At 42.6% G+C, this 21,626-nt stretch overlaps 2 protein-coding genes across 2 annotated transcripts; both read left to right on the top strand.

Moving 5' to 3' along the window:
* The first annotated feature begins 800 nt into the window (after window positions 1-800).
* Window positions 801-2,784, top strand: LOC306708282 (cytochrome c oxidase subunit 6B1-like). The gene is made up of 4 exons (XM_079176084.1): window positions 801-844; window positions 2,039-2,150; window positions 2,383-2,483; window positions 2,597-2,784. Exons 2-4 carry the CDS (start codon window positions 2,057-2,059, stop codon window positions 2,648-2,650), a joined length of 249 nt encoding a protein of 82 aa, XP_079032210.1. The 5' UTR covers window positions 801-844; window positions 2,039-2,056; the 3' UTR covers window positions 2,651-2,784.
* A 2,972-nt stretch (window positions 2,785-5,756) lies between these two features.
* Window positions 5,757-17,826, top strand: LOC306708482 (solute carrier family 2, facilitated glucose transporter member 1-like; the record flags this gene model as incomplete). The annotated part of the gene is made up of 10 exons (XM_079176325.1): window positions 5,757-5,816; window positions 11,442-11,543; window positions 12,044-12,204; window positions 13,784-14,024; window positions 14,181-14,343; window positions 15,547-15,734; window positions 16,423-16,527; window positions 16,635-16,733; window positions 16,906-17,109; window positions 17,497-17,826. The coding sequence occupies 10 exons, from the start codon at window positions 5,757-5,759 to the stop codon at window positions 17,824-17,826; spliced, it is 1,653 nt and encodes a 550-aa protein (XP_079032451.1).
* Window positions 17,827-21,626: the final 3,800 nt, after the last annotated feature.

Raw genomic sequence — 21,626 nt, 5'->3', positions numbered from 1 at the left:
ATTAGGAAGATACAATTCAGAGTTGTGCAACTGATATAAACTCATATGTGCAGTTGATTTAAATAAATAAACTGTAAAATAATAACAATAAAATACTTAACTCAGTAAAATAATTCTATTTTATTTTACTTTTGTGTCTTCACTCTTTTGGTTTGTTCTGTTGTTGTTTTAGTTTTTTAGTTTTTAGTTTGTTTTGCAGGAATCAAACTATAATAATAATCATTTTGAATAAAAAAATAAATAATAATATTATCAGCGATACAGATAAGCTGCATACAAAGAAAGCTTTGAAGGAGAATGTATTGAAATATATTATTTAGGCAATAATATATGACACCATTTATCTTGATTACACAAGAACAAAGAATCATATAGAAGCAAATAAAAGAAGGTCCACTTACTAGCTTTTTCCAGAGCTTTCAACCTCATGTAATGGTCTTCAGTGGACCTTGCTTTGGGATTTTCTGTTACATTACTTTCAAGGTTGAGAACAAACTTTCACGCTGAATATTTAAGTAGATGAGGCGATTTATAACAAATTGTTAATGCTTCATTTGTATGTGGAATACAGGCATCTTTTGTTAGCATTAGAATACGTTCATCCTCACAATCATCATCATCTTCATCATCATCATCATTAGAAAGCTTGTCAATAGCTCGTCTGCATAATCCTTCGCTGCAGTTTCCTTCTGCAGTTGTACCTCCTCACGTTGTCCGCCAGGTGGCGGTGCTGCCTCTTCAAACGTTACTTGAAGCGATATTCCTTTTACCCAGCATGCACTGCGAGTGAGCAGCCGTTCAGATCACTAAGCGGTGAGATCACAGTGGAATTTCTCCGTGAAAGGTAAACAGTTATTTTAATATGAATAACATGGTTTATGCTTCTGCAGCACGTTGTGTATTTATTGCATTTAAATATATATTTATCTTAGTCTGTTACTGAATATTTACCATGGTTAACGTTAGCTAAACATGCACTATTATATGTTTTATATATATATATATAAAAGCTGCAAAAGCTCCGAGTTGTTTTATTTTGTATTTCTTTATTCCAAACACTTTTACTTCACATATTTTAACTTTACGTAGCACTGCCACTACATATTGCAATTGCACTTTTAAATTTAACTTTTATTTATGCAAATGGTTCAAATTTGCAAATGTGTCTCTAGTCAGTGTGGTCCTCTGTCTCTCTGCTGTGTCTCTATAGTCAGTGTGGTCCTCTGTCTCTCTGCTGTGTCTCTAGTCAGTGTGGTCCTCTGTCTCTCTGCTGTGTCTCTAGTCAGTGTGGTCCTCTGTCTCTCTGCTGTGTCTCTATAGTCAGTGTGGTCCTCTGTCTGTCTGCTGTGTCTCTATAGTCAGTGTGGTCCTCTGTCTCTCTGCTGTGTCTCTAGTCAGTGTGGTCCTCTGTCTCTCTGCTGTGTCTCTAGTCAGTGTGGTCCTCTGTCTCTCTGCTGTGTCTCTATAGTCAGTGTGGTCCTCTGTCTGTCTGCTGTGTCTCTATAGTCAGTGTGGTCCTCTGTCTCTCTGCTGTGTCTCTAGTCAGTGTGGTCCTCTGTCTCTCTGCTGTGTCTCTATAGTCAGTGTGGTCCTCTGTCTGTCTGCTGTGTCTCTATAGTCAGTGTGGTCCTCTGTCTCTCTGCTGTGTCTCTAGTCAGTGTGGTCCTCTGTCTGTCTGCTGTGTCTCTATAGTCAGTGTGGTCCTCTGTCTGTCTGCTGTGTCTCTATAGTCAGTGTGGTCCTCTGTCTGTCTGCTGTGTCTCTATAGTCAGTGTGGTCCTCTGTCTGTCTGCTGTGTCTCTAGTCAGTGTGGTCCTCTGTCTCTCTGCTGTGTCTCTAGTCAGTGTGGTCCTCTGTCTCTCTGCTCTGTCTCTAGTCAGTGTGGTCCTCTGTCTCTCTGCTGTGTCTCTATAGTCAGTGTGGTCCTCTGTTTCTCTGCTGTGTCTCTATAGTCAGTGTGGTCCTCTGTCTCTCTGCTGTGTCTCTAGTCAGTGTGGTCCCAGTTTCGAGTGTCTCACACTGTGTTGATCCTCTGCAGAAGTCCAGCAGCTTGAAGATGGAGGAGAAGATCAAGAACTACAGGACGGCTCCATTCGACTCTCGCTTCCCAAACACCAACCAGACCCGCAACTGTTTCCAGAACTATCTGGGTAAACAAACATTGGTCCATTTAGAGTCACACAGACCATAAAGCAGGGGATGCTTTAGGGCGGGGCTTAATGTGATTGACAGGTTGCTAACGCTGTAATCCAAGATGGCGTCCACTTCTCATATACAATCTGTGTTGCTGTTCCAGTGCTGATTCTTTGGACATTAAAAACTGTCCGTTTATTTCCTCCTCTGACTTCTCTTCTTCTTCTTCTTGCTCTGTTTTCTCTGCAGACTTCCACAGATGTAACAAAGCTCTGTCCTCCAAATACCAGGACACGGCTCCTTGCGAGTGGCACCAGAGGGTCTACAAGAGCCTCTGCCCCATGAGCTGGGTATGTTCTCATCCTCCAACAGCATGCTGTGATCAACCATAGCCACGAATGTCTCTTATTCTATTTCTAATTTCCCTGAAGCACAATGTCTTGGTCCTTGCTCTCTCCTGCAGGTTCAGAAATGGGACGAGCAGCTGGAGGCGGGAAATTTCCCCGGAAACATCTGAACGGACACATTCCTCCGTCTTCATCTTAGTATGTTGGTGTGAAGCCTCCGCTCTTTCTGTACAGAAGCGACTAAATACATTCTATATTGTTACTGTGAACCTTGTTTTGTATTTGATATTGATTCTCTTCTCAAACAGCGACATAAAATACCAAGAAAATGAGAAAATAAGAGCCTTGAGTTTGTGCATTCAAGCTGTTTTCTTTTCTGTTGAAAAGTGACAGCAGTGTAACATTTATTACGTCTCCACAGTTTAGTTAAATGGTCAGATATTAAATATTAATGTTGTCTTTAATACAAAGCTTGACAAGACACAAACAAACCCAATATAGATTTATGAGATCATATGAACACAAAGTTATTATTTAAAATATTAAGTAGTTATCTGCAAGACGAAGAAACATTTGTTTAATAGTTCTGTTTCTTTGACATTGATGTGAAAATCTATTAATTATTCAACTTTTATTTCTGACTCACGAGTCCATATAGCAACAAATACAACAACAATATATAAAATACAATACAATACGAGGACACCAAGAGGTATAATCATGCAGTTAAAAACTGTCAATTTGTCAAGAAAGCAAAGAAACTAAGGAAATAGATTTTAATTTATTTAGCTTAAAATCACAAAGTTGCATCACAGGGCTTCTTAATATTTACAGTACGCAAAAGCCTCCATCCTTTGAGCCATTTCCATAAATAAAAGTTACATTTAAAAGATTTTTTAAAAGTGCAATTGCAATATGTAATGGTACGTAAAGTTGAAATATATGAAGTAAAAGTGTTTGGAATAAAGAAATACAAAATAGAACAACTCGGAGCTTTTGCAGCTCAAAGTTTACCAGAAACCTTCAACACTTTGTGTCAAAACAGGACAAAACGTAAGATTAGATGAAACTCTATATTGTCACAGTACAGAGTTTAGTTAATGAGCCAATGAAACGCAGTTTAGTATCTAAAGAGTGGAGAAAAGAAAACAGTACATTTAAGGTTAAAAACACACAAATTCCATTCAGTAGCTGTTCTGGAGCTTTTGATCATATCACATGATCTTCATCCGCAGATTTAGTTTTGCACTCACAGGACTTCTCCATGTTGACTATAAAACCTTAAATTCAAATGTTCATTCTTGACCTTGAAACATACAAATAATCTCACCATGAGGTCCGTTTAGCAGCTCTTCTGGAGTGTTTGATCACTGAGAGAAGAAACTGATCAAATTGAGTTAAAGAGTTTTTCAAAACTCACTCTGGCACTGCTGAATTGTTGCATAATCTTTCTTCACAAACCGTCCATGATGCACCGTCACCTGACTTAAAGCCTCTGTGTCATGAGCAAATCACAAGACTGGAAGAACTGCAGTGTGAGCATTATTCGATATATATCCGTGTTTTATTTCACATTAATATGGACGGTGTCCTCGTGCTGTGGCTGTTTAAAACCCGTCTGCAAAATGCAAGGAGAAAAGAATATTAATGTTAGAAAAGCAATCAATTGTACAACTGGAGCATCATCATCTGAGCGTGTTGCATCAGCATCCACTGCATCAGCATCAACCCTGCAGCTTCTGTCAAGGTCGCCAGCGAGAGGCATCATGGGAAGACGAGGAGGACTCCGAGAGCGCGAGGGAGGGAGTGGGGTGATGGGGGGGTGTCACAAATCCCTCACGACCCTTTAGGACCCACCCTACCGCGCATGCGCCCCCCGCTTTCGTCATCTAAGCTGACCAAGTAACCCAATAAAGGTCCGCGTCCATAATAGGAGGTGGTCGCGCGCCTCGCCACCGCCTCACGGGATGCGGTGATGATGCACATGACTCACGGATTTCTGCACGTAGAAGCGGAGGGGCGGGGCCACGTCACGGCATCCCAGCATTCCAGTTTTTCATAGGATGATGGAGCAGACGGGAGCAGACGGGAGGGTGGAATGATAAAAACATTTACGTGCGGTTTACGTGCGTTTCTCCTCGCTGCTCCCGTGTGAGACGAATTCCGAGAGTAAAGGAGGGAGGGTGCTCTGCTGCAGCTCACCGACGGTTATCTTTATCACGACAGGTGAGTGCTGCTGCATTTGTCACGTTTCTGCTGCTTTTATGCGTAAAATAAATCTCCTTTCATGGCCCAGTTTCTGTCTCACAGAGACAGAAAGAGGTTAACGGAAGAATGAGTCATCTACTCTCACGTTATGTACTTTATAGCTTTAAATAGTGATCAATAAAAACTGCATGATATCGATGAGTAGTGAGGGGGTGAAGGACGGGAGAGCGGTCGTGTCCTGCCCGGCAGAGCCGGCTGGTACCACGGACAGCGCCTAATGTGGTGTGTTCCTTTTCCTGCAGCTGTGCGCGCAGGCGGGCGGGTCCTGCAAAGCTTTTTTCTCTCAATCGCCACCTGAAGATCTGCATCCTCATCAGTTGGAGTAAAAATTCCCGACTGAATACCAGAAGATGGAAGGAAAGGCAAGTGATTTCTGTCTTTCTTCATGTTCTATTGAGGTCAGGATGTGGTTTTGTTTCGAGGTGGATTATTGGTTGTTTTTTAAAATGAATGCATTTTGTCATTGTGACTCCAGTCTGTCTTTACCACTCTAGAGTTCACTGGAGTTGTGATGTGTGAATACTGCGTGTGTACGGAGTGTTTCTATATAACGTGAGAGGGCGTTGTGAGTCTGTATGTATTACAACTCTGTGAGTCACCCACTGCTGCAGATGTGAGACTCATCAGGTCTCGTATGTGTGTGTGACGTTCTCTTCGGTGTGCATGCCTTCATTTTGATATTGTGGACCAAAAACAAGAGACAGAGGAGAAAAATCATTTTAATAATTGATCAAGCAGGCAGCTTTGGATGCTCGACTTAGATTTAGGATTCAAGGTTATAAAGTGATGTTCAAACTTGCATTTCTTCTGCAAACACAGATTAAACAAACATATTCCTGCAATGCAAAGCAACAGAGTCAACTGTGAACATGATGATAAATGCTTTATTGAGAAGGCTTAGTATAGCAGAAAATAGACCAGAATGCAATGCAGCTACTAGACGCCTCTTCACAACTGAAAAATCCCACTTTGTCTCTCTTACTATGCCGACACTCTCTGCACGTACACATGTTGACCAGCCACAGACAGATGTTCACACCCTTCCTCTGGGGTTTGCTCAAGGGAGCGGTAGGACGTCAAATAAGTAGTGAATCTATTTCCTGATGTGATTTTTCTCTGCTGCTACAACGTCTGGCTGTGGTCGTTCTATGTAAAGGTGCTTTTGTTTGTCTGGTTATGTTTCTTCATTATTAATATTCTTCATTATTTGTTGTATATATTTGTCCTTCGTTTCTGTCTGGCTGTGTGTGTGTTTCTCTCTCTCCGCTGTAAAAGATATTTTGATCTCAATACTGTTGTGTGTTAAAATATATCAAGAAGCCGTAGATGATAGGAGCAGGACTCTGTGGTTGTTTTGTCTCTTTTTTAGTTATTTTGTGTCTCTTTGTGGTTATTTTGTATCTACGTTGATATATTTTCTCCATAGTTGTTTTGGACCTTTTTGCAGTCGTTTTCAGTGTCTTTGTAGTTATTTTGTGTCTCTTTTGTAGTTTAGTGTATCTTTGTAGTCATTTTGTGTCTCTTTTGTAGTTGCTCTCTTTTTGGCCATTCTGTGTGCCTTTGCCATTGGTTTGGTCTTTCTGTGGTCATTTCTGTCTGTAGTTGTTTTTGACCTTTGTGTTTGTTGTTTGTGTTGTCATTTTGAGTCTCTTTGTGGTCTCATTGTGTCTCCTTGCAGCTGTTTGGCTTCTCTTCAGAGTTGTTTTGGTCTTTTTGCATCTCTTTTAGTAGTTTATGATTGTGTGGGCATGTGGAGTCTCTTTCTGGTGACTACGTGTCTCTTTGACACGTTATAGGTGAAGCCCAGGGGACACTTGACACTTTGGGCCCCTGGGCCTGAGCCCGGTAGACGCCGTCAGGAATCCATCCATGCTCTGAATACAGTCGAGCAGTAAATGTAGTCATTGTATTGGTACGTTTGTATTCTGTACATACATCGTCCTGTCGTGCTCTTATGGCTCGTGCTGAATATTGAGGAGCTCATCATCACACGACCCTCCCGCTGAAGTCCAGCCTGAAACGTGATCGAATTCATCCCCCAAACAGCTCGATACATCTACCCTTCCTCCTGGTTTCACTCCAAAGTTGAGTTGATTGTCTCGCTGCTGGCCGGATGTAGGTCACATGTAGTTACTGACTGTGTGTGTGTGTGTGTCCACACCCACATGCACCATGTAAACTACAGTGTCACTTTAGTGTGTGAGACCCTGCTGCATGTGTGCGTGGGTGACGTGCCGTGGTTTCTTTTCAGCCTGTGTCAATAACAATCTCAGCTCCGGGCTGTTGCCACAGAGACGAAGGAAGGAAGCAAGGAGGGAGGGAGGGAGGGAGGGAGGGAGGGAGGGAGGGGGCGAGGGAGCAATATGGACACTCGTGGATGGATGGATGGAGGGGGCAACGTGAAAGGGAGACAGCTTTATTGAGGCGAGCAGAAAGATAATGACATCGCTTTCAGATAATAAATGAAGAGTGTGGAGTTAGTTCCATTGATTTTCAACGTGCAGACACCAGAAAAAAATAAATCCTATCGACTCTTTGTCAAATCTGAGTGTTCAAGCTCAAAGGCCACGCGCACGTATTAGGCTGGAATTGTGTCATCATGACACCGGTTACCATAGTAACGCAGCATCTGCTCGCCAAACGTGCGAGCTCGGCAGCAGGCGGCTAACGCAGAAGTTTGTCTGGAGCTTCAATCAATGCCTCCTGGAACATCGTCAGCTGGTATTCTTAGATTTCTGTCGTGTTCTTGCTCTTCACAGATGCCCAGTAAGATCTCAACAGAGATGTCAACGTGTCACTAAAAAGCAGCTGAATTGGTTATTTGGCCCGACACACACTGCTGTAATCGATCCTCATCTGCGACGTTTAGGGTGCCGTCATGTGACCAATCACTTCTACTGAGTCACTGTGACTTGACAAAAAAAACAAAACAGAGACGGACAGTCGATGAGGGAGACAGAGAGAAATGAGGAAGGTGAACTTATACAGTGTGTGTGTGTGTGCGGGTGGGTGCGTGCGTGCGTGTGTGTGTGTGTGTGTGTGTGTGTGTGTCTGTGTGTCACGGGGTTGACAGATAGCTGTTTGCAGTACTCTGAGGCCACAATCAGCAGCATTTGGGTCACGTGACGCGGCTCAGGGCTCTTTCCTTCTCTGTCTCATTTAATGAAGTGATGATGATGATTTTTAAAAAGGATGATGAAGTTCCAGCTAACGCTTTAATATTGACTGTAATTAGCAGCTAAAGGTGCAACCCGCTGATTTGACTGATTTCCTTCGACTTTATCTTGTTTCTTTGAGACATGCTTCAAACTCAGACGACAGGATTCATCCCTTTGTGACCGGACGTCTGTGGGTCGGTCGTCTATGTGCCGGATGAAGCATTCATATATTTGAATAATCAAAGCCCTTCTAGGCAGGTGACCCACCTACACATGCTCACATGATACACCTACAAAGACTGGGAACAAAGAGTCTATTTCATCATGACCCTTGTTTTTATCTCTATAAACAAAAGTTCACTTTTTAACCATGAACTGAGCTTGTTACACACGATGATATCATCTGTTTATTTAATCTCCTCTGTTGATGAGTGGACGTTCATTTTTGTCTTGTTTTGTTTTGACATTTCTCGACTTGCTGCCTTTTGGCCAGATCGCATTTTAAAAAGAGATTTCATCTGGTAGAGTAAAGGTTAAATAAAGAATTAAATATTAAAAACCGAGCATTAGGGCTGAGGCGATACGCAGAAATTCAAACTTTTTGACCAGATGCCTTGATATCGATATTGCGACGCCATTGTAGGTGAATAGAACAGCTGGATATATTCTGGTATGTTCAGAAAACTGCATCACTTTACTGTAAAGCAGCCTTTAAGATCAGGAAAAGACACTTATTACGATATCCAAAATCCATATTGATAAAAACATGTTTTATATGTTCTCCAGCCCGACCAAATGATGTCATCTGTTTTCCATATTAATCTGGTGAAGGTACAGTGAATCCGTTCTGAACCACTTTTATAGTCTTTTTAAAATGTCATTATAATTTATCTTTACTGAATTTGAAGAATTTATTGATGAGAAAAAATATAAATACAAGATTCTGAGATCCACATCAAGAGCAGACAGCAGTCCGTCTGCAGACAGACCCAGATAAATGTAGTTAGTCTGTGTCGTCTAACCGGATTATTGATCGCTCGTAATGTCACCTGAATCCTCAGGGAACGTATTCCGGGAACTTATGCAAATGAAGGGAGGCCGCAAAAACATCCAAAAGGCTTTTTGGCCAAAGAGAAGATTTCATTAACCTTGAGAGCTGGAAAACATCTCAGTCTTAAAAAGAGGTCGAAAGAACTGAGACGTTTACACGACAAAGACCCGAGAAGGTCTCGTGAACCGCAGACATCACTGTTTCCATAGAGATGTTATCCAGTGACTGACGTCCACCTGCTGTATAGCTTTGCTTCAGGCACAAACTAACATGTCATCAGGTGAGAAATGCTCCTCCTCCTCCGCCTCATTCGTTATGGTAACACATCGGGACGCCTCCTCGTGTGTATCACTTATTTAAAAGGCGTCATGACTCATCTCACGGCTCGCTGGTTCATTTCAGGGCTGAAACAAAGAGTTTCTGAGATGTTTGCAGAGAAAGTAAATGTGACATTTTTTACAACCCTCAATAAATAAAGTGCTTCCATTCCACCTCTATCTCCCTGCTTATATAGTTTTATTACCTTGTTTCTGGCCTTCAAATCCACTGCGTAACGTAAGATAAATCATGCTGAGTGTGTCCAATCGTTCGTTTGAATAATCCCTCTTTGCCCTTCAAATCATTCCCCATACGCGTTTCTCTCTCCCGTCCTCTGATTGGTCCTCTGTGGCCGACGCCCATCTGGCTACAGCGAACCCTGAGAAGTGCAGTCTACGCTAATATTACCTGACCTCGTGCCGGTGTTGTCGTACCAAGGGCAGCGGATCACCTGAGGCCTCTCCGGGCTTCCGTACTGTCTCGTATAACAGCTGCACATTCTGCCGCGTCAGCAGCGAGTCCGTTTTTAGTACCGACTCACAGACATCAGCAGAAACAAAGACACAGTGGCCTAATTCACGCTGCTGCGACCCGACTTGACCTGCCGGGATTTTAATATATATGAGATTAATCTAGACACTTTTAATGATCTTTGATCTTTGTTGACCTCCAGTAACTACACTGTAAAATGTAAATGAACATTCCTGATCATTCTGGAGAAACTAAACCACTTTCAAACACCAGCATCCGTCTGCTTTTTGAAAATGCCACAAGCTCATCGTTACTTCCTGTGAATGCATCTAACGGAGGCTCACAGCGGGTCAGACGTTAATGCAGCTCACCGTCATGACGCCAGCGGCTCCTTTGATACTGATCTCATTACTCAGAATCAGAATCAGGTGGATGTCTTCATTGTTGAATTTCATCTGCATTGAGCGGATTTATGTTTGAAAAACAAAAACACGTAAAAAAGAAACAGCAGTTGATCACAGAGATGGTTGATTGAATGGAAATATTACATTCTGTGGTTCATTTCTGTGTCTCAAGGTAAACAGGTTAAAACAAATAATAATACATGCTGTGAACGTTCGCCGGTCGATTACCTACATTAAGACAATCATTTTTTTGTATTACAATTGTTATGTTAAGATATGCAAATGAGGCATTATATAATTAAATACATTTTCAGAACATAATACTGAGCTTTGGATGAAGCCAGGTTTCCTTTTGTTTACATATCAGTCAAAGGTTTTTACAGAAGGAATTTTATTTACCTCATTCCATAAATAGGACAAATCACAAACAAATATTTTCTCCATGTTGTTATTAATAAATGTATAAATGAGTGTGTGAATAACATGTGAACTAACCCCTCTGTGTGAACCTTCAGCACATAGAGAGGAGTGAACGTGTAACGTTTGGTGTGTGTAAGAGCTGCTGAAGTGGAGATTTATCATCAGAGTCTGAGAACAAACTCATTGAGAGAAAACGTCCTTTAAAGAGACGTTTAGTTCATTACAGACGTTTAGAGACTCTACAGGTGAAGAGTTAACACATGAACTCATAGAGATCACCATGAAGCTTCACTTCATCACTCACACTAAGAGGAGGAGTTACTGTGTTACAAGCTTTATGAAATGTTATGTTTAAATATTCAAACGAGGCTTTATCTAATGTTAACTTTTGGTGATTTTAGGAGAAATCTACAGATCAAACAGATAAAGTAGTAAAATAAACAACTAAATGTGTATTTTGGATATTTTCTTTCCACTAAATAAACTGAAATCTCAAAATTGACCAGTACATGAGAAACAAGTGTTTTTGATCTCACCTTCATAGTTTTTATTCATCACAGATACTCTGATGTTTACATGAAAAACATTACGAGCCGATGTGTCACGAGGATTCCAGTATAAATGTGTGATATTATTGTTTATGCATCACTGACCTGTCTGCCGTCAGCGTCACCGTTTTATTGAATCTGTATTCCGGCCGCAATTACTGGAAATCTCATTATGAGCTCAGATTTCATGTCTCTCTCTCTCTCTCTTTGTCTCCTTCCTCCACCTTTACTTTTATCTCCACATCCGTCTCCATTTTGCTTTCTTCATGCTTCTTCTTTTCCTCTTCTTCCTGACATGTTCTCCTCCTTCTCTCTCGCTGCAGGAAAAGCAGGTGACGGGTTATCTCCTGTTCTCTCTCGGCACCGCCGTCATCGGCTCTCTGCAGTTTGGCTACAACACGGGAGTCATCAACGCTCCGGAGCAGGTTGGTGTTGTTTGTTGTCTAAATCTGAAGGCTCTCAGGCTGAACATGCACACAGTCTGAACCTCAGCTTCTCCAGATGTGAACAACTGCTATTTGTAAAGGTAAACATCTGCAAATCATGTGACGTGAAGTCAAAACGACCCAGCTGGTGATTGATGCCTGAAAAATGAAAACCAAAGAGATGAGAGAGGAGTGGTGCAGCTTTACATCGGATTATTGAGTACTACAGATTTAAAGCTTAAAGACTTTCCCTACTGCAATACGTCTGCTTCTACTCACAATAATACTTCTTCCACTGACGATACTAATGCTTCTCTACACAATAGTACTACTGTTGTTATACCACTTCCATTCAAGCTGCTAAAACTGCTGCAACTACTGGCAATACTACTACGTCTACGGCTTTTTACTGTTATCCATTCTGCCAGTACTGCTCCCACTACGACTACTATACAACTGTTACGAACACTGCTGAATGTTCGCTCTCTCCCTGCCACCAGAAACTGCGCTCTTTCTTCAACGATACCTGGGTGGAGCGTTATGGCGTGCCCATCACCCCGGGGGTCTGCACCATCGTCTGGAGCGTCTCCGTCGCCATCTTCAGCGTGGGCGGCATGGTGGGCTCCTTCAGCGTGGGCGTCATGGCAAACCGTTTTGGCAGGTAGGGAATGAAACGCACAGGTAGAAATGTCTGTTTTGCATCTTGGTTATCAGGGTTATTCGGGGACATATTCATTGTCATTACCCGGTATATTTGCTTTGGGAGTTTTGTTATTCCTTTCATGGCTTTGTGTGTTTCCTGTGTGGTTCAGCTGAGCAGTCACAAGCCATTAGTCCTAATGGAGCTCATGGAGCATGCCTGTCTTTAAGACCGCTGCTCGGCTCTAATGTTCCTCCATTTGCCTCTGAGTTTTGCCCTGAGCATCAAAACGCAATCAGTTTCTTTCTTTCTGTGGTGCGCCTGATGTTCTGACCGCTGCCATGAATGTGTTTTCCACGCAGAGTTCTAGTTTAAGACATTTGGGGTTCACAGTGGACACACATTTGGCTCTTTCCCACTCCTGTTTGCACACTAAAAATGAAAAGAACAACAAAGAGTTCAGATTTGGAAGGAATGCTTTAGCATTTGGGGAAAATACACTTCTCTACAATTAGCTTAGCTTAGCATAAAGACAGAAAGCGGAGGTAAACAACTTTGTGTCAAATTAAACAAACAAGATACAGTGTTTCTGCAGTCAGGCTAGCTGCTCCCCCCTGCTTCCAGCCTTTATGCTAAGCTAAGCTAATAACCATTCACTCTAGCTCCCTACTTAAAGGGCCAGTGTGTAACATTGAGGGTGATCTATTGGCAGAAATGGAATATAATATTAGTAAGTATGCTTTCTTTACTGTATAATCACCTGAAGATATGAGTAGTTGTGTTTTCATTGGCTTAGAAGGAGATGTTTATATCCACATACAGAGCCGGCCGCCATGTTTCTACAGTAGCCCAGAACGGACAAACCAAACACTGGCTCGAGGCGGGGCTATTTGTGTTTTCACGTGTTTGCTTGGCACATGGGAGAAGTTTCAGTTATAGTTGCAATCTGCAACCTCACCACTAGATGTGACTAAATCTCACAAACTAAACCTTACATTTAAAAAATGTAGATTTGTTTTGTTGTCTCATTCTCCGAAAGAGAGCGAGTAAGCCGAAAAATGTGTCTTTTAAATAGCTTTATAATAAAATCCAAGACTCAACTACGCACTAAAGACAAAAATACAGAAAACAACAAATAAAAGACAGATTTCCTGATATCCTTTATCTTGACACACGTGTTTGCCCTATAAAACTGGACTTTACCTGTCAATGAACTAATCAGATGGGAAAGCAGCTGACATTTACAAACACTGAGGTCAGGTCAATCAGTCCTGACACACATCGATGGTAATCCCTCAGTTAATCAATAAACTCGTCAATCTTCTTTAACCACAAACCTCAGCTTCTCTCCCACCTAGTGTCACAGTAGACCGTGAATTGTTCAAGAAATGCAATCTATTGGTTTCTGGTACAGGGACACAAATTGTATTTATAACTGTATGTAGTCCCGAAAAAAACAAGCATTTTGTGACTATTTCAAGAACTGCTTTGAGCCTGTATTGGCTCTCCCCAAAACTAAAACCATTTTATTCTCAGTAAAAGAAACTGATACTCTCCTCCTCCTCCTCCTCCTCCTCCTCTTCCTCCTCCTCCTCCTCAGGCGTCGCTCCATGTTCCTGGTGAACTGCCTGGCGGTGATCGGCGGCCTCCTCATGGGCTTCTCCACCATCTGCTCGTCCTACGAGATGGTGATCGCCGGTCGCCTGGTCATCGGCCTGTTCTGCGGCCTCTTCACCGGCCTGACCCCCATGTACGTGGGCGAGGTGTCCCCCACGCCCCTCCGCGGGGCCTTCGGCACTCTCCACCAGCTCGGTGTGGTGGTGGGCATCCTCATCGCTCAGGTCAGCATGAACCTCACATTTAACGACCCTACAGATGTGGATTTATACCATTTCTTACCATATAATCCAGTTAGCTACAGTGCAGAGTTTGACTTTAGATGGATTAATCAGCTTTGCTGTGACTCTGATCCAGCTGTTGTGGCTCTTGGTGTCTAGATCTTTGGTCTGGAGGCTCTGCTGGGCTCAGCCAAGCTGTGGCCCCTCCTGCTGGCCCTCACGGTGGCCCCGGCTGTGCTGCAGTGCATCCTGCTGCCCTTCTGTCCAGAGAGCCCTCGCTTCCTGCTCATCAACCTGAAACAGGAGGAGGAAGCACGCAAAGGTACGCACTGATACCGCGACGATACTTCTGCTTCTATATAAAATACTACTTCTTCCACAGACGATAATATTGCTTCTATTGACAATACTACTTCTTCTACTGACGATACTTCTGCTTCTACTTACAATAGTACTGTTACTGCTATTCCACTGCTTTCTAGGCTGCTATTACTACTGCAACTACTCCCATTTCTACAGTGCTACTAGAACATTGTGCTGCAGGCGTTGCTTTCACTGCCACCACTAAAACCAAGTACTACTTCTACCGCTACTGCTACAAGTACTAACACATCTACTTGTACTGCTGCTGCGATCACTTCTACCATCTGTACTACCACCACTGCTTATTCTACAGTAACCACTGCTTTTATCACTGCTACAAATCTACGAAGTAATGAAGGAAAAAGAGAAAGACAGACGTGTCCAGGGCAGAAAAAGAGCCGATGAAAAGTGCTAAAAACAGAAACGCTAACCCAGAGAGCCGAGAGACCGGGAGACATCGGTACTTAACATGTACACAGGGTTACATCAGGTGAGACGGGATCACTTTGCAGCTTCAAAGAGTCCTTGAACAGGCAGAAGGTTTTGGCATCTGTTCAACACGCTGCAGCGACTCTCAGGCACTGACCCGCTCCTCCTTCACACCGCTCATCTGACACAAACACAAGGCTAGTGAGGAGACTGTGTGGCGTTTGTGGTGTTGACAGCGAAATTTGTTTTTTCTGCTCTTTTCTTTGTGAAGATAAAGAATCTAATGTGCCTCTTGTTGACTAACAGGTCCCTGAACTGATTGTGTCACTGCAGAGTTTTATATATATGAGTCAGTGTACCGTACGAGTATTTGGCAACTTTAAAGCCGCCGTGTGAGGGATTTGTGTGTGATTAACGCACCTTTAAAATGAGTTTGTAGGAGATCAGACAGTCCTGCTGAAAAATGGCAATTCATGTCAGTGTCCTTGGGTCAGATTTGTGGGTTTTGAGGCGGTCTGTCTACCACATTGTCTTCTCTTGTACAACCAGTAGAGGTTGCCATAGTTTGGGATTTTCAAAAATCTAATAGTGGCGGGTTTTTTTAATAACTTTATTGGATATAATCCATTGGAGAGCTGCAAAGAAATGAGGGGAAAGAGAGGTGAGGGATGAACTCAAAACAGGGATATTGCAATCACGTGGTCATCATTTGTTTTTTGCGTTCTGTCGACAGCGCTGGTGCGCCTGCGCGTTAGCGAGGACGTGAGCAAAGACCTGCAGGAGATGAAGGAGGAGAGCGCCAAGATGGCCAAGGAGAAGAAGGTGACCATCCTCGAGCTCTTCCGCTCGCCGGCGTATCGACAGCCTCTCCTCATCGCCGTCATGCTGCAGCTCTCCCAGCAGCTGTCAGGGATCAACGCTGTGAGTCCACACACACACACACACACACACACACACGCACACACACACACACACACACACACACACATACAAATACACACTTATACACTCTGTCAACATCTACTCGTTTCTCTGGTCAACACATACGCATACATACAGTACACATTACAGTTAAAGCATTCATTTAAACAATGGTAGAAAGTAACTAAACATTTACTTAAGTGCTATACTTATATACTAATTTTGAGGTACTTACTTGAGTATTTCCATCTTTTGTTATACATCTACTCCACTATACGTATCTTGAGTAATTTAAATCAGCTTAACCTTTACCAGCTGCAACAGTAAAGTGCTGAACACATTAATGCATCAATAATTATAGTCCAATAATATTATATACAGTATTCTGAAATGAGCAATTCTGCATGATGAGGACCGTCACTTCCTTTACTTTTACTGCAGTCAGACTTTGAAGAGTCAGTTTCTTGTTTCTGGAGTCAGGGGTCGATTGTGTTTTGGTAGATTGAACATGTTTACATGATCGGACCTTCTTTAAGTTGGCTCTGAATAGGAATTACGATAAATACCTAAACATGTGAATAATAATTGTCTTTAGCGTGGCTTAGAATCTATGAAAAATCAGGTACATGAAAGCTGGAGAAAATAACACAAAACTCTAAAACGTGTATTTCCTCCATCCTCTCCTCAGGTGTTCTACTACTCGACGGGCATCTTTGAGTCAGCCGGCGTGAAGCAGCCCATCTACGCCACCATCGGAGCCGGCGTGGTCAACGTGGTCTTCACCGTGGTTTCTGTGAGTGACACCAGCGTGTTTGTCTTTCTCCCTGCTTGTGTTGTTTGTTTGTTTTTGCGCTTCGTTCAGCGGCTCACCCCCCCCCCCTCTTGTGTCTTGTCCTGCAGCTCTTCCTGGTGGAGAAGGCGGGACGAAGGACGCTGCACCTCGTGGGATTGGGTGGAATGTCGATCAGCGCTGTGCTCATGACCGTCTCCCTCCTGCTGGTGAGTTTTCAGTGCTGGAAGAGGGATCGGGTCGACAACGAGGCCCGTGTAGTTGACCATGGAGGAAGATTTAGAGAAAGTGTTATGAACAACCTTTAAATTCAGTAAGAACTGTGTCTTCACTAGATTTAAATATTTTCTTGTCTTCCTCTTCCTCTCTCTGTCTGAGCAGAAGGACATTCCCGTTATGAGCTACATGGCCATCGTCGCCGTCATGATGTTCGTGGCCATGTTTGAGATGGGCCCCGGTCCCATCCCGTGGTTCATTGTAGCCGAGCTGTTCTCCCAGGGGCCCCGCCCCGCCGCCATGGCTGTGGCCGGCTGCTGCAACTGGACGGCCAACTTCCTGGTTGGAATGAGCTTCCCCAAACTAGTGGTGAGTCCTGCTTTGGGTTCAGTTAGGACGTCTGTTCTTTCATCTGTCTTTGTCTTCTTCTGTTATGAAGGTTTTTGTTGTATTCTACTGTTGTTTTGGGTTGATTTTGTACCTTTTTTTGCTCTATAAAGTCTTTTAATTAGATCATCAGATTAGATTTATTTCCTTCTGTCTTTCCTTTGCTGTTGTCTTTGACTTTTTCCTTCTCTTTTATATTATATATACACAAGATAGATACACGGACAGACAGACAGACAGACAGACAGACAGACAGACAGACAGACACACGGATCATTTATTAAAGATCATATTTGATTGTGACGTCAGAAGTAAAATCAAGTGTTTCTGTAAATCTCTGACTCCTCTCTTCTCTCCTTCTTCTCTCAGGATTGGTTAGGGCCCTGGGTCTTCCTCATCTTCACGGCCTTCCTCATCCTCTTTTTCATCTTCACCTTCATCAAAGTCCCGGAGACGAGGGGCAAGACCTTCGACGAGATCGCCCGCAGCTTCGGCAGCCCGCCTCCCAACTCCTCGTCCGTGGAGGACCCTCCCGCCAGCGCCAGCACCGCCACAACGCTCCCCGCCTCTCCGGTGAAGGAGAAGGTCCCGTTGGTGGAGGCGGCGGCGGCGCCGGCAGCTCAGCCTCCCGCCTCTGAAAGCACGCCTCTTGAGGATAAAGCAAACTCAACGGCGCAGGAGAGTGTAGAGCAGCTGTAGATTGAGTTTTAATGGGTGGAGGGGGTTTTAACAGAAGGAGGAACCACAGAGATTTTAATACAAACTATACCGAGAACAACAGCATCATCAGCTTATAGGCTTTGACCTTTAAAACGTCATGCTTTCTGCTTTCGCGGTTCCTCTTTAGACTTTTTCCTCCTTCTTTTAAATCCTCCCTCCCGTCACTGCACACCACTACAGATTTAACCTACTGTACTTTCCTAGGAATTAAGCTACATTCATTCAAAGGGTGAGTCTTTTTCAAGACAGCTGTGTGTCTAGTCATGGCGACGCTTTTGTCCAACACAGGCTGTGTTAAAGGAGCACTGCTACTACCGGGTTCAGGTAAAAGCTCCATCGCTGCAGACTAGAGGCAGAGTGTGCTGACAAGGACGCACGCCTTTGTGCAGGTGTTTCCAGACACGGATTGGGACGTTGCAAATTCTCGTGTTCCTGTTGTTAAAGTTTAGACGGGCGTGTTAGTGAGTATTTTTAGTGCAATATAACTTTGTAGTTCCATCTAGTGATGTTTAACTATCATTCTTGGTGGTTTTTTTCGGAAAGTGTTCTCGAATCACAGGTCTAAGAAAAGGGATTCTTAAAATGTTCGCTCCGCCTTCAGCTGTACGAGCTTTTCTTTTTTTTAGCAATGCCAAAGTTCTGACCTCTCGGTGAACACAGGTCGCCTCTAATGTTTCCTCTGGTTGTTAAATTCAGGGCGAGAAGATGAGCAGCCGGAGTCTCGAGTTTCTTCTTCTGTTTCCTGCGTGTTGTTGGATTATCAGTTGATGAAGTCCAGTTCAACATTTATTCCATTATTTATGTTTAAATTGATGTTTATTAGAGAAGTTTGTTAAAAAAAAAAATCATGAACTCGTCATTGGTTGAATTTATATTCTGATTAATGAATGGGTAAATATATAGAGGCCAAAAGACGTTGTTGAACCTTAATATTGCTTTACTGTTTTGGAACAATGATGGAAAACGCATGACTGTGACGGTGACCTGTGGACAAACACATGTCTGAGTTGTTTTAATGTAGATTACAGTAGGGTAACGTGCAATATACATTTTATTTTGTTGATGAAAAGATAAGTATTTATTACCTTAGAAATGGATTTTTGTATAAAGTATATAATTATAATACACTAAAGCTAGTTAAGAAACATAACGCTTTCCAGTCCCGAGTGATGGAAAGAGTCTGCAGTGAGCTCTACCTGCTGTGGTGCTGCTCATGTCTCTCTATTTAGATGCACTTTGTTAACAAGCAGCAAAACGAGCATTCGAGCCACAATCACTAAACTGTATTTACCTGAGATACTGCGCGTACGTCTGGCCCGGCTGTTGTTAGAGTAGAGTCTTATAAAATGTGCAATCGATGAAGAAACTGCAGCCTGAACACTGTAGGAGCTGACGATGAAAAGAAGACGCTAAAGGGGAAGTGCTAATACTGTATACACAACACTTTAATGGAGGACCAACTTGAACAATTCCTGTCGTTTGATTAGAATAACTAATGTGGCTGATTTATATTTACGGGGAGAAATGGCCGACGTTGTGTTGACCTCATGATAATATGAGATAATCGTTTAGTTCGTTAAATCAAAACGCGTCATTCCAAAAGGAGAAATCCTCCTTTGAATGAAATGACTGGCAGCACAATATTACGTCACGGTAGCTTCATCAAATCAATCGGAGGCACCTTGAATTTAACAGATGGAAGTTTAGTTTAGCTTTTAAAATATTATTCAAAATCAGAGTTGATCTTTGGCAAGAATCACAATTCTGCCTTCAAGTCAAAATGATTAAATTTATTGTTCTTGAAACGGAAAAATGCATTTTGGTGTCAAACTCTCAGATGTGCTTAACTTGTTCCGTGTGTTTCTGAACGCTGACGTGACGTGTTGTTGTGATCCTACATGAAGAATTCAAACATTTAAAGCCCAAACGCACCGAACGCAACTATTTAAGTTTAATCTTTATAGTGAGTAACATATTATTAATCATACATCCCAACATGGAAATACATATTTACACATTAATCCTGTGAGGTATTGTGATGCTATCTACAAATAACGAGAATAATCAAAATATTGAGAATGTTTTTCACTATTTTAAGATACTACGTGATTATTATTATTCAGTCAAAACATGGAGAACATTTCTCATTATTTTGAGAAATGAGCTTCGTTAACTGTTTGTGAGTAAATCGGAGGCTTCCGGTGCGTTTCTGTCTTTACGTGTCGGTCCGGACGTTCTCTACGTCGTGACGCTTTCTCTCAACAGTCAGCCGCGTTGTCAACATTTACATACTCACGCGTCGCCAACATTGCGTTACGTACAGTGTGTTTGTTTGGTGTGTAAGTGTATGACACAAAGTATATTTTCTATATTCTGTAGTGACTGTAGCTGTGAAAATAGCTTTTTAAAACAACAGTAACTCATGCTGCACATGTTTATTTATTCACGCTTTATTTATTTTTTGGGAAGATATTTGTCAGAGCTCTGCCTCGTGGACAATATAAGATAAGATTTGTCAAAAACTTGCCCAGTAACGAGTGAATCAGAGATTACAAATGCATCTTACACACTTCAGACTTGTTTGGTTTGAGATCTGGTGACAATGATTGTCTTTGAACTGTAAACCTGTTTGGTGTGAACGCACGCTCAAAGACAAAGTGAATTCAGCGAATCACAAACGTACGTGAAAGCATTTGAACCTAACACACGTGGACCCACGCTGCTCCAAACCACAGCCGTCTACTTAATGCACACAAAGATATAGAAGAGTATTCATTTGTAAATATGTATTTATAAGAAAAAGATGACTATTTATATGTTGACCTGCATGGTCACACGTGTGTGTGTGTGTGTTCAGATTATTTTCCCTTTGGGGTGCATGTGTTTGTTGTGCAGACGGCGGGACATTTAGGGGAATATCTCTTTACATTTTTAGCTGTTTTTTTCTGTGTGAACAAGATCACTGACTGACACTTCTGTCTCCTCTCTTTTCATTTCCACGTCTTTCTCATCACTCACTCACAGCCGTGTACGTTTATCTGTGTGCCTGATGGGATTACACTCAGAGCTGGTGTCAGTAGTTGATTTATTTCAGGTTTTTAAACAGCGTGAAGAACCGAGGAGTGAACCCCGAAGTCGGCGTCTTTTCACTTCAAACCACTTCTTCTTTAGCCGAATGTGGCTGCTGATTAAATCTGAAACAAATACAAACTTCTGCATTCAAACCCGGCTCTGAAATGAACCGTTTAGTGTCAGGCTTGTCTCACAATCAACACGCTTTGGCTGATCGTTTTGTTTGTGTGTCATTGGTTTGCTCTCCTGATCCGTGTGGTGCAGTTGTGTGAATAAATGTTTGATTATCACGTACTGTAAGTCTGCTGTTTGTGCCTCTCTGCAGCTCACAGACTGTTATTCTGTGTGCCACTGGAGCGCTTTTACACTCAAACAACCGTCGTCTGTGCGCGTTGCTGTTTCAGTGGCAGCGGGTGCCTGAGATGAGACTGTTACCTTCAGGATGTGCTCACGCGACTCTGCTCGTGAGTTTTTGGGTGATTAACCGCAGCTTTGGTTTGTGTAATGTGATGAGCTGGTAACACTGTGGCTTCAGTGTGAATATGTCTCTCTGTGCCACGCTTCCCAACTGTTTCTGTTTCACCTGTGTTTGTATTGTACATAGCAGATATAATGTTGTTAAATAAAATAGTCATCATGTCACCACACATGGTGTGAATGTGTATGTGAAGATCTTTTTTTTCTCTCTTTCTGGGATTTCACGAGTG

Source organism: Pholis gunnellus, assembly GCF_910591455.1.
Source record: "Pholis gunnellus genome assembly, chromosome: 16".
Taxonomy (NCBI): Eukaryota; Metazoa; Chordata; class Actinopteri; order Perciformes; family Pholidae; genus Pholis; species Pholis gunnellus.
Note: the sequence above shows the minus strand (reverse complement) of the source record. Positions and strands in the feature narration are given on the sequence as shown.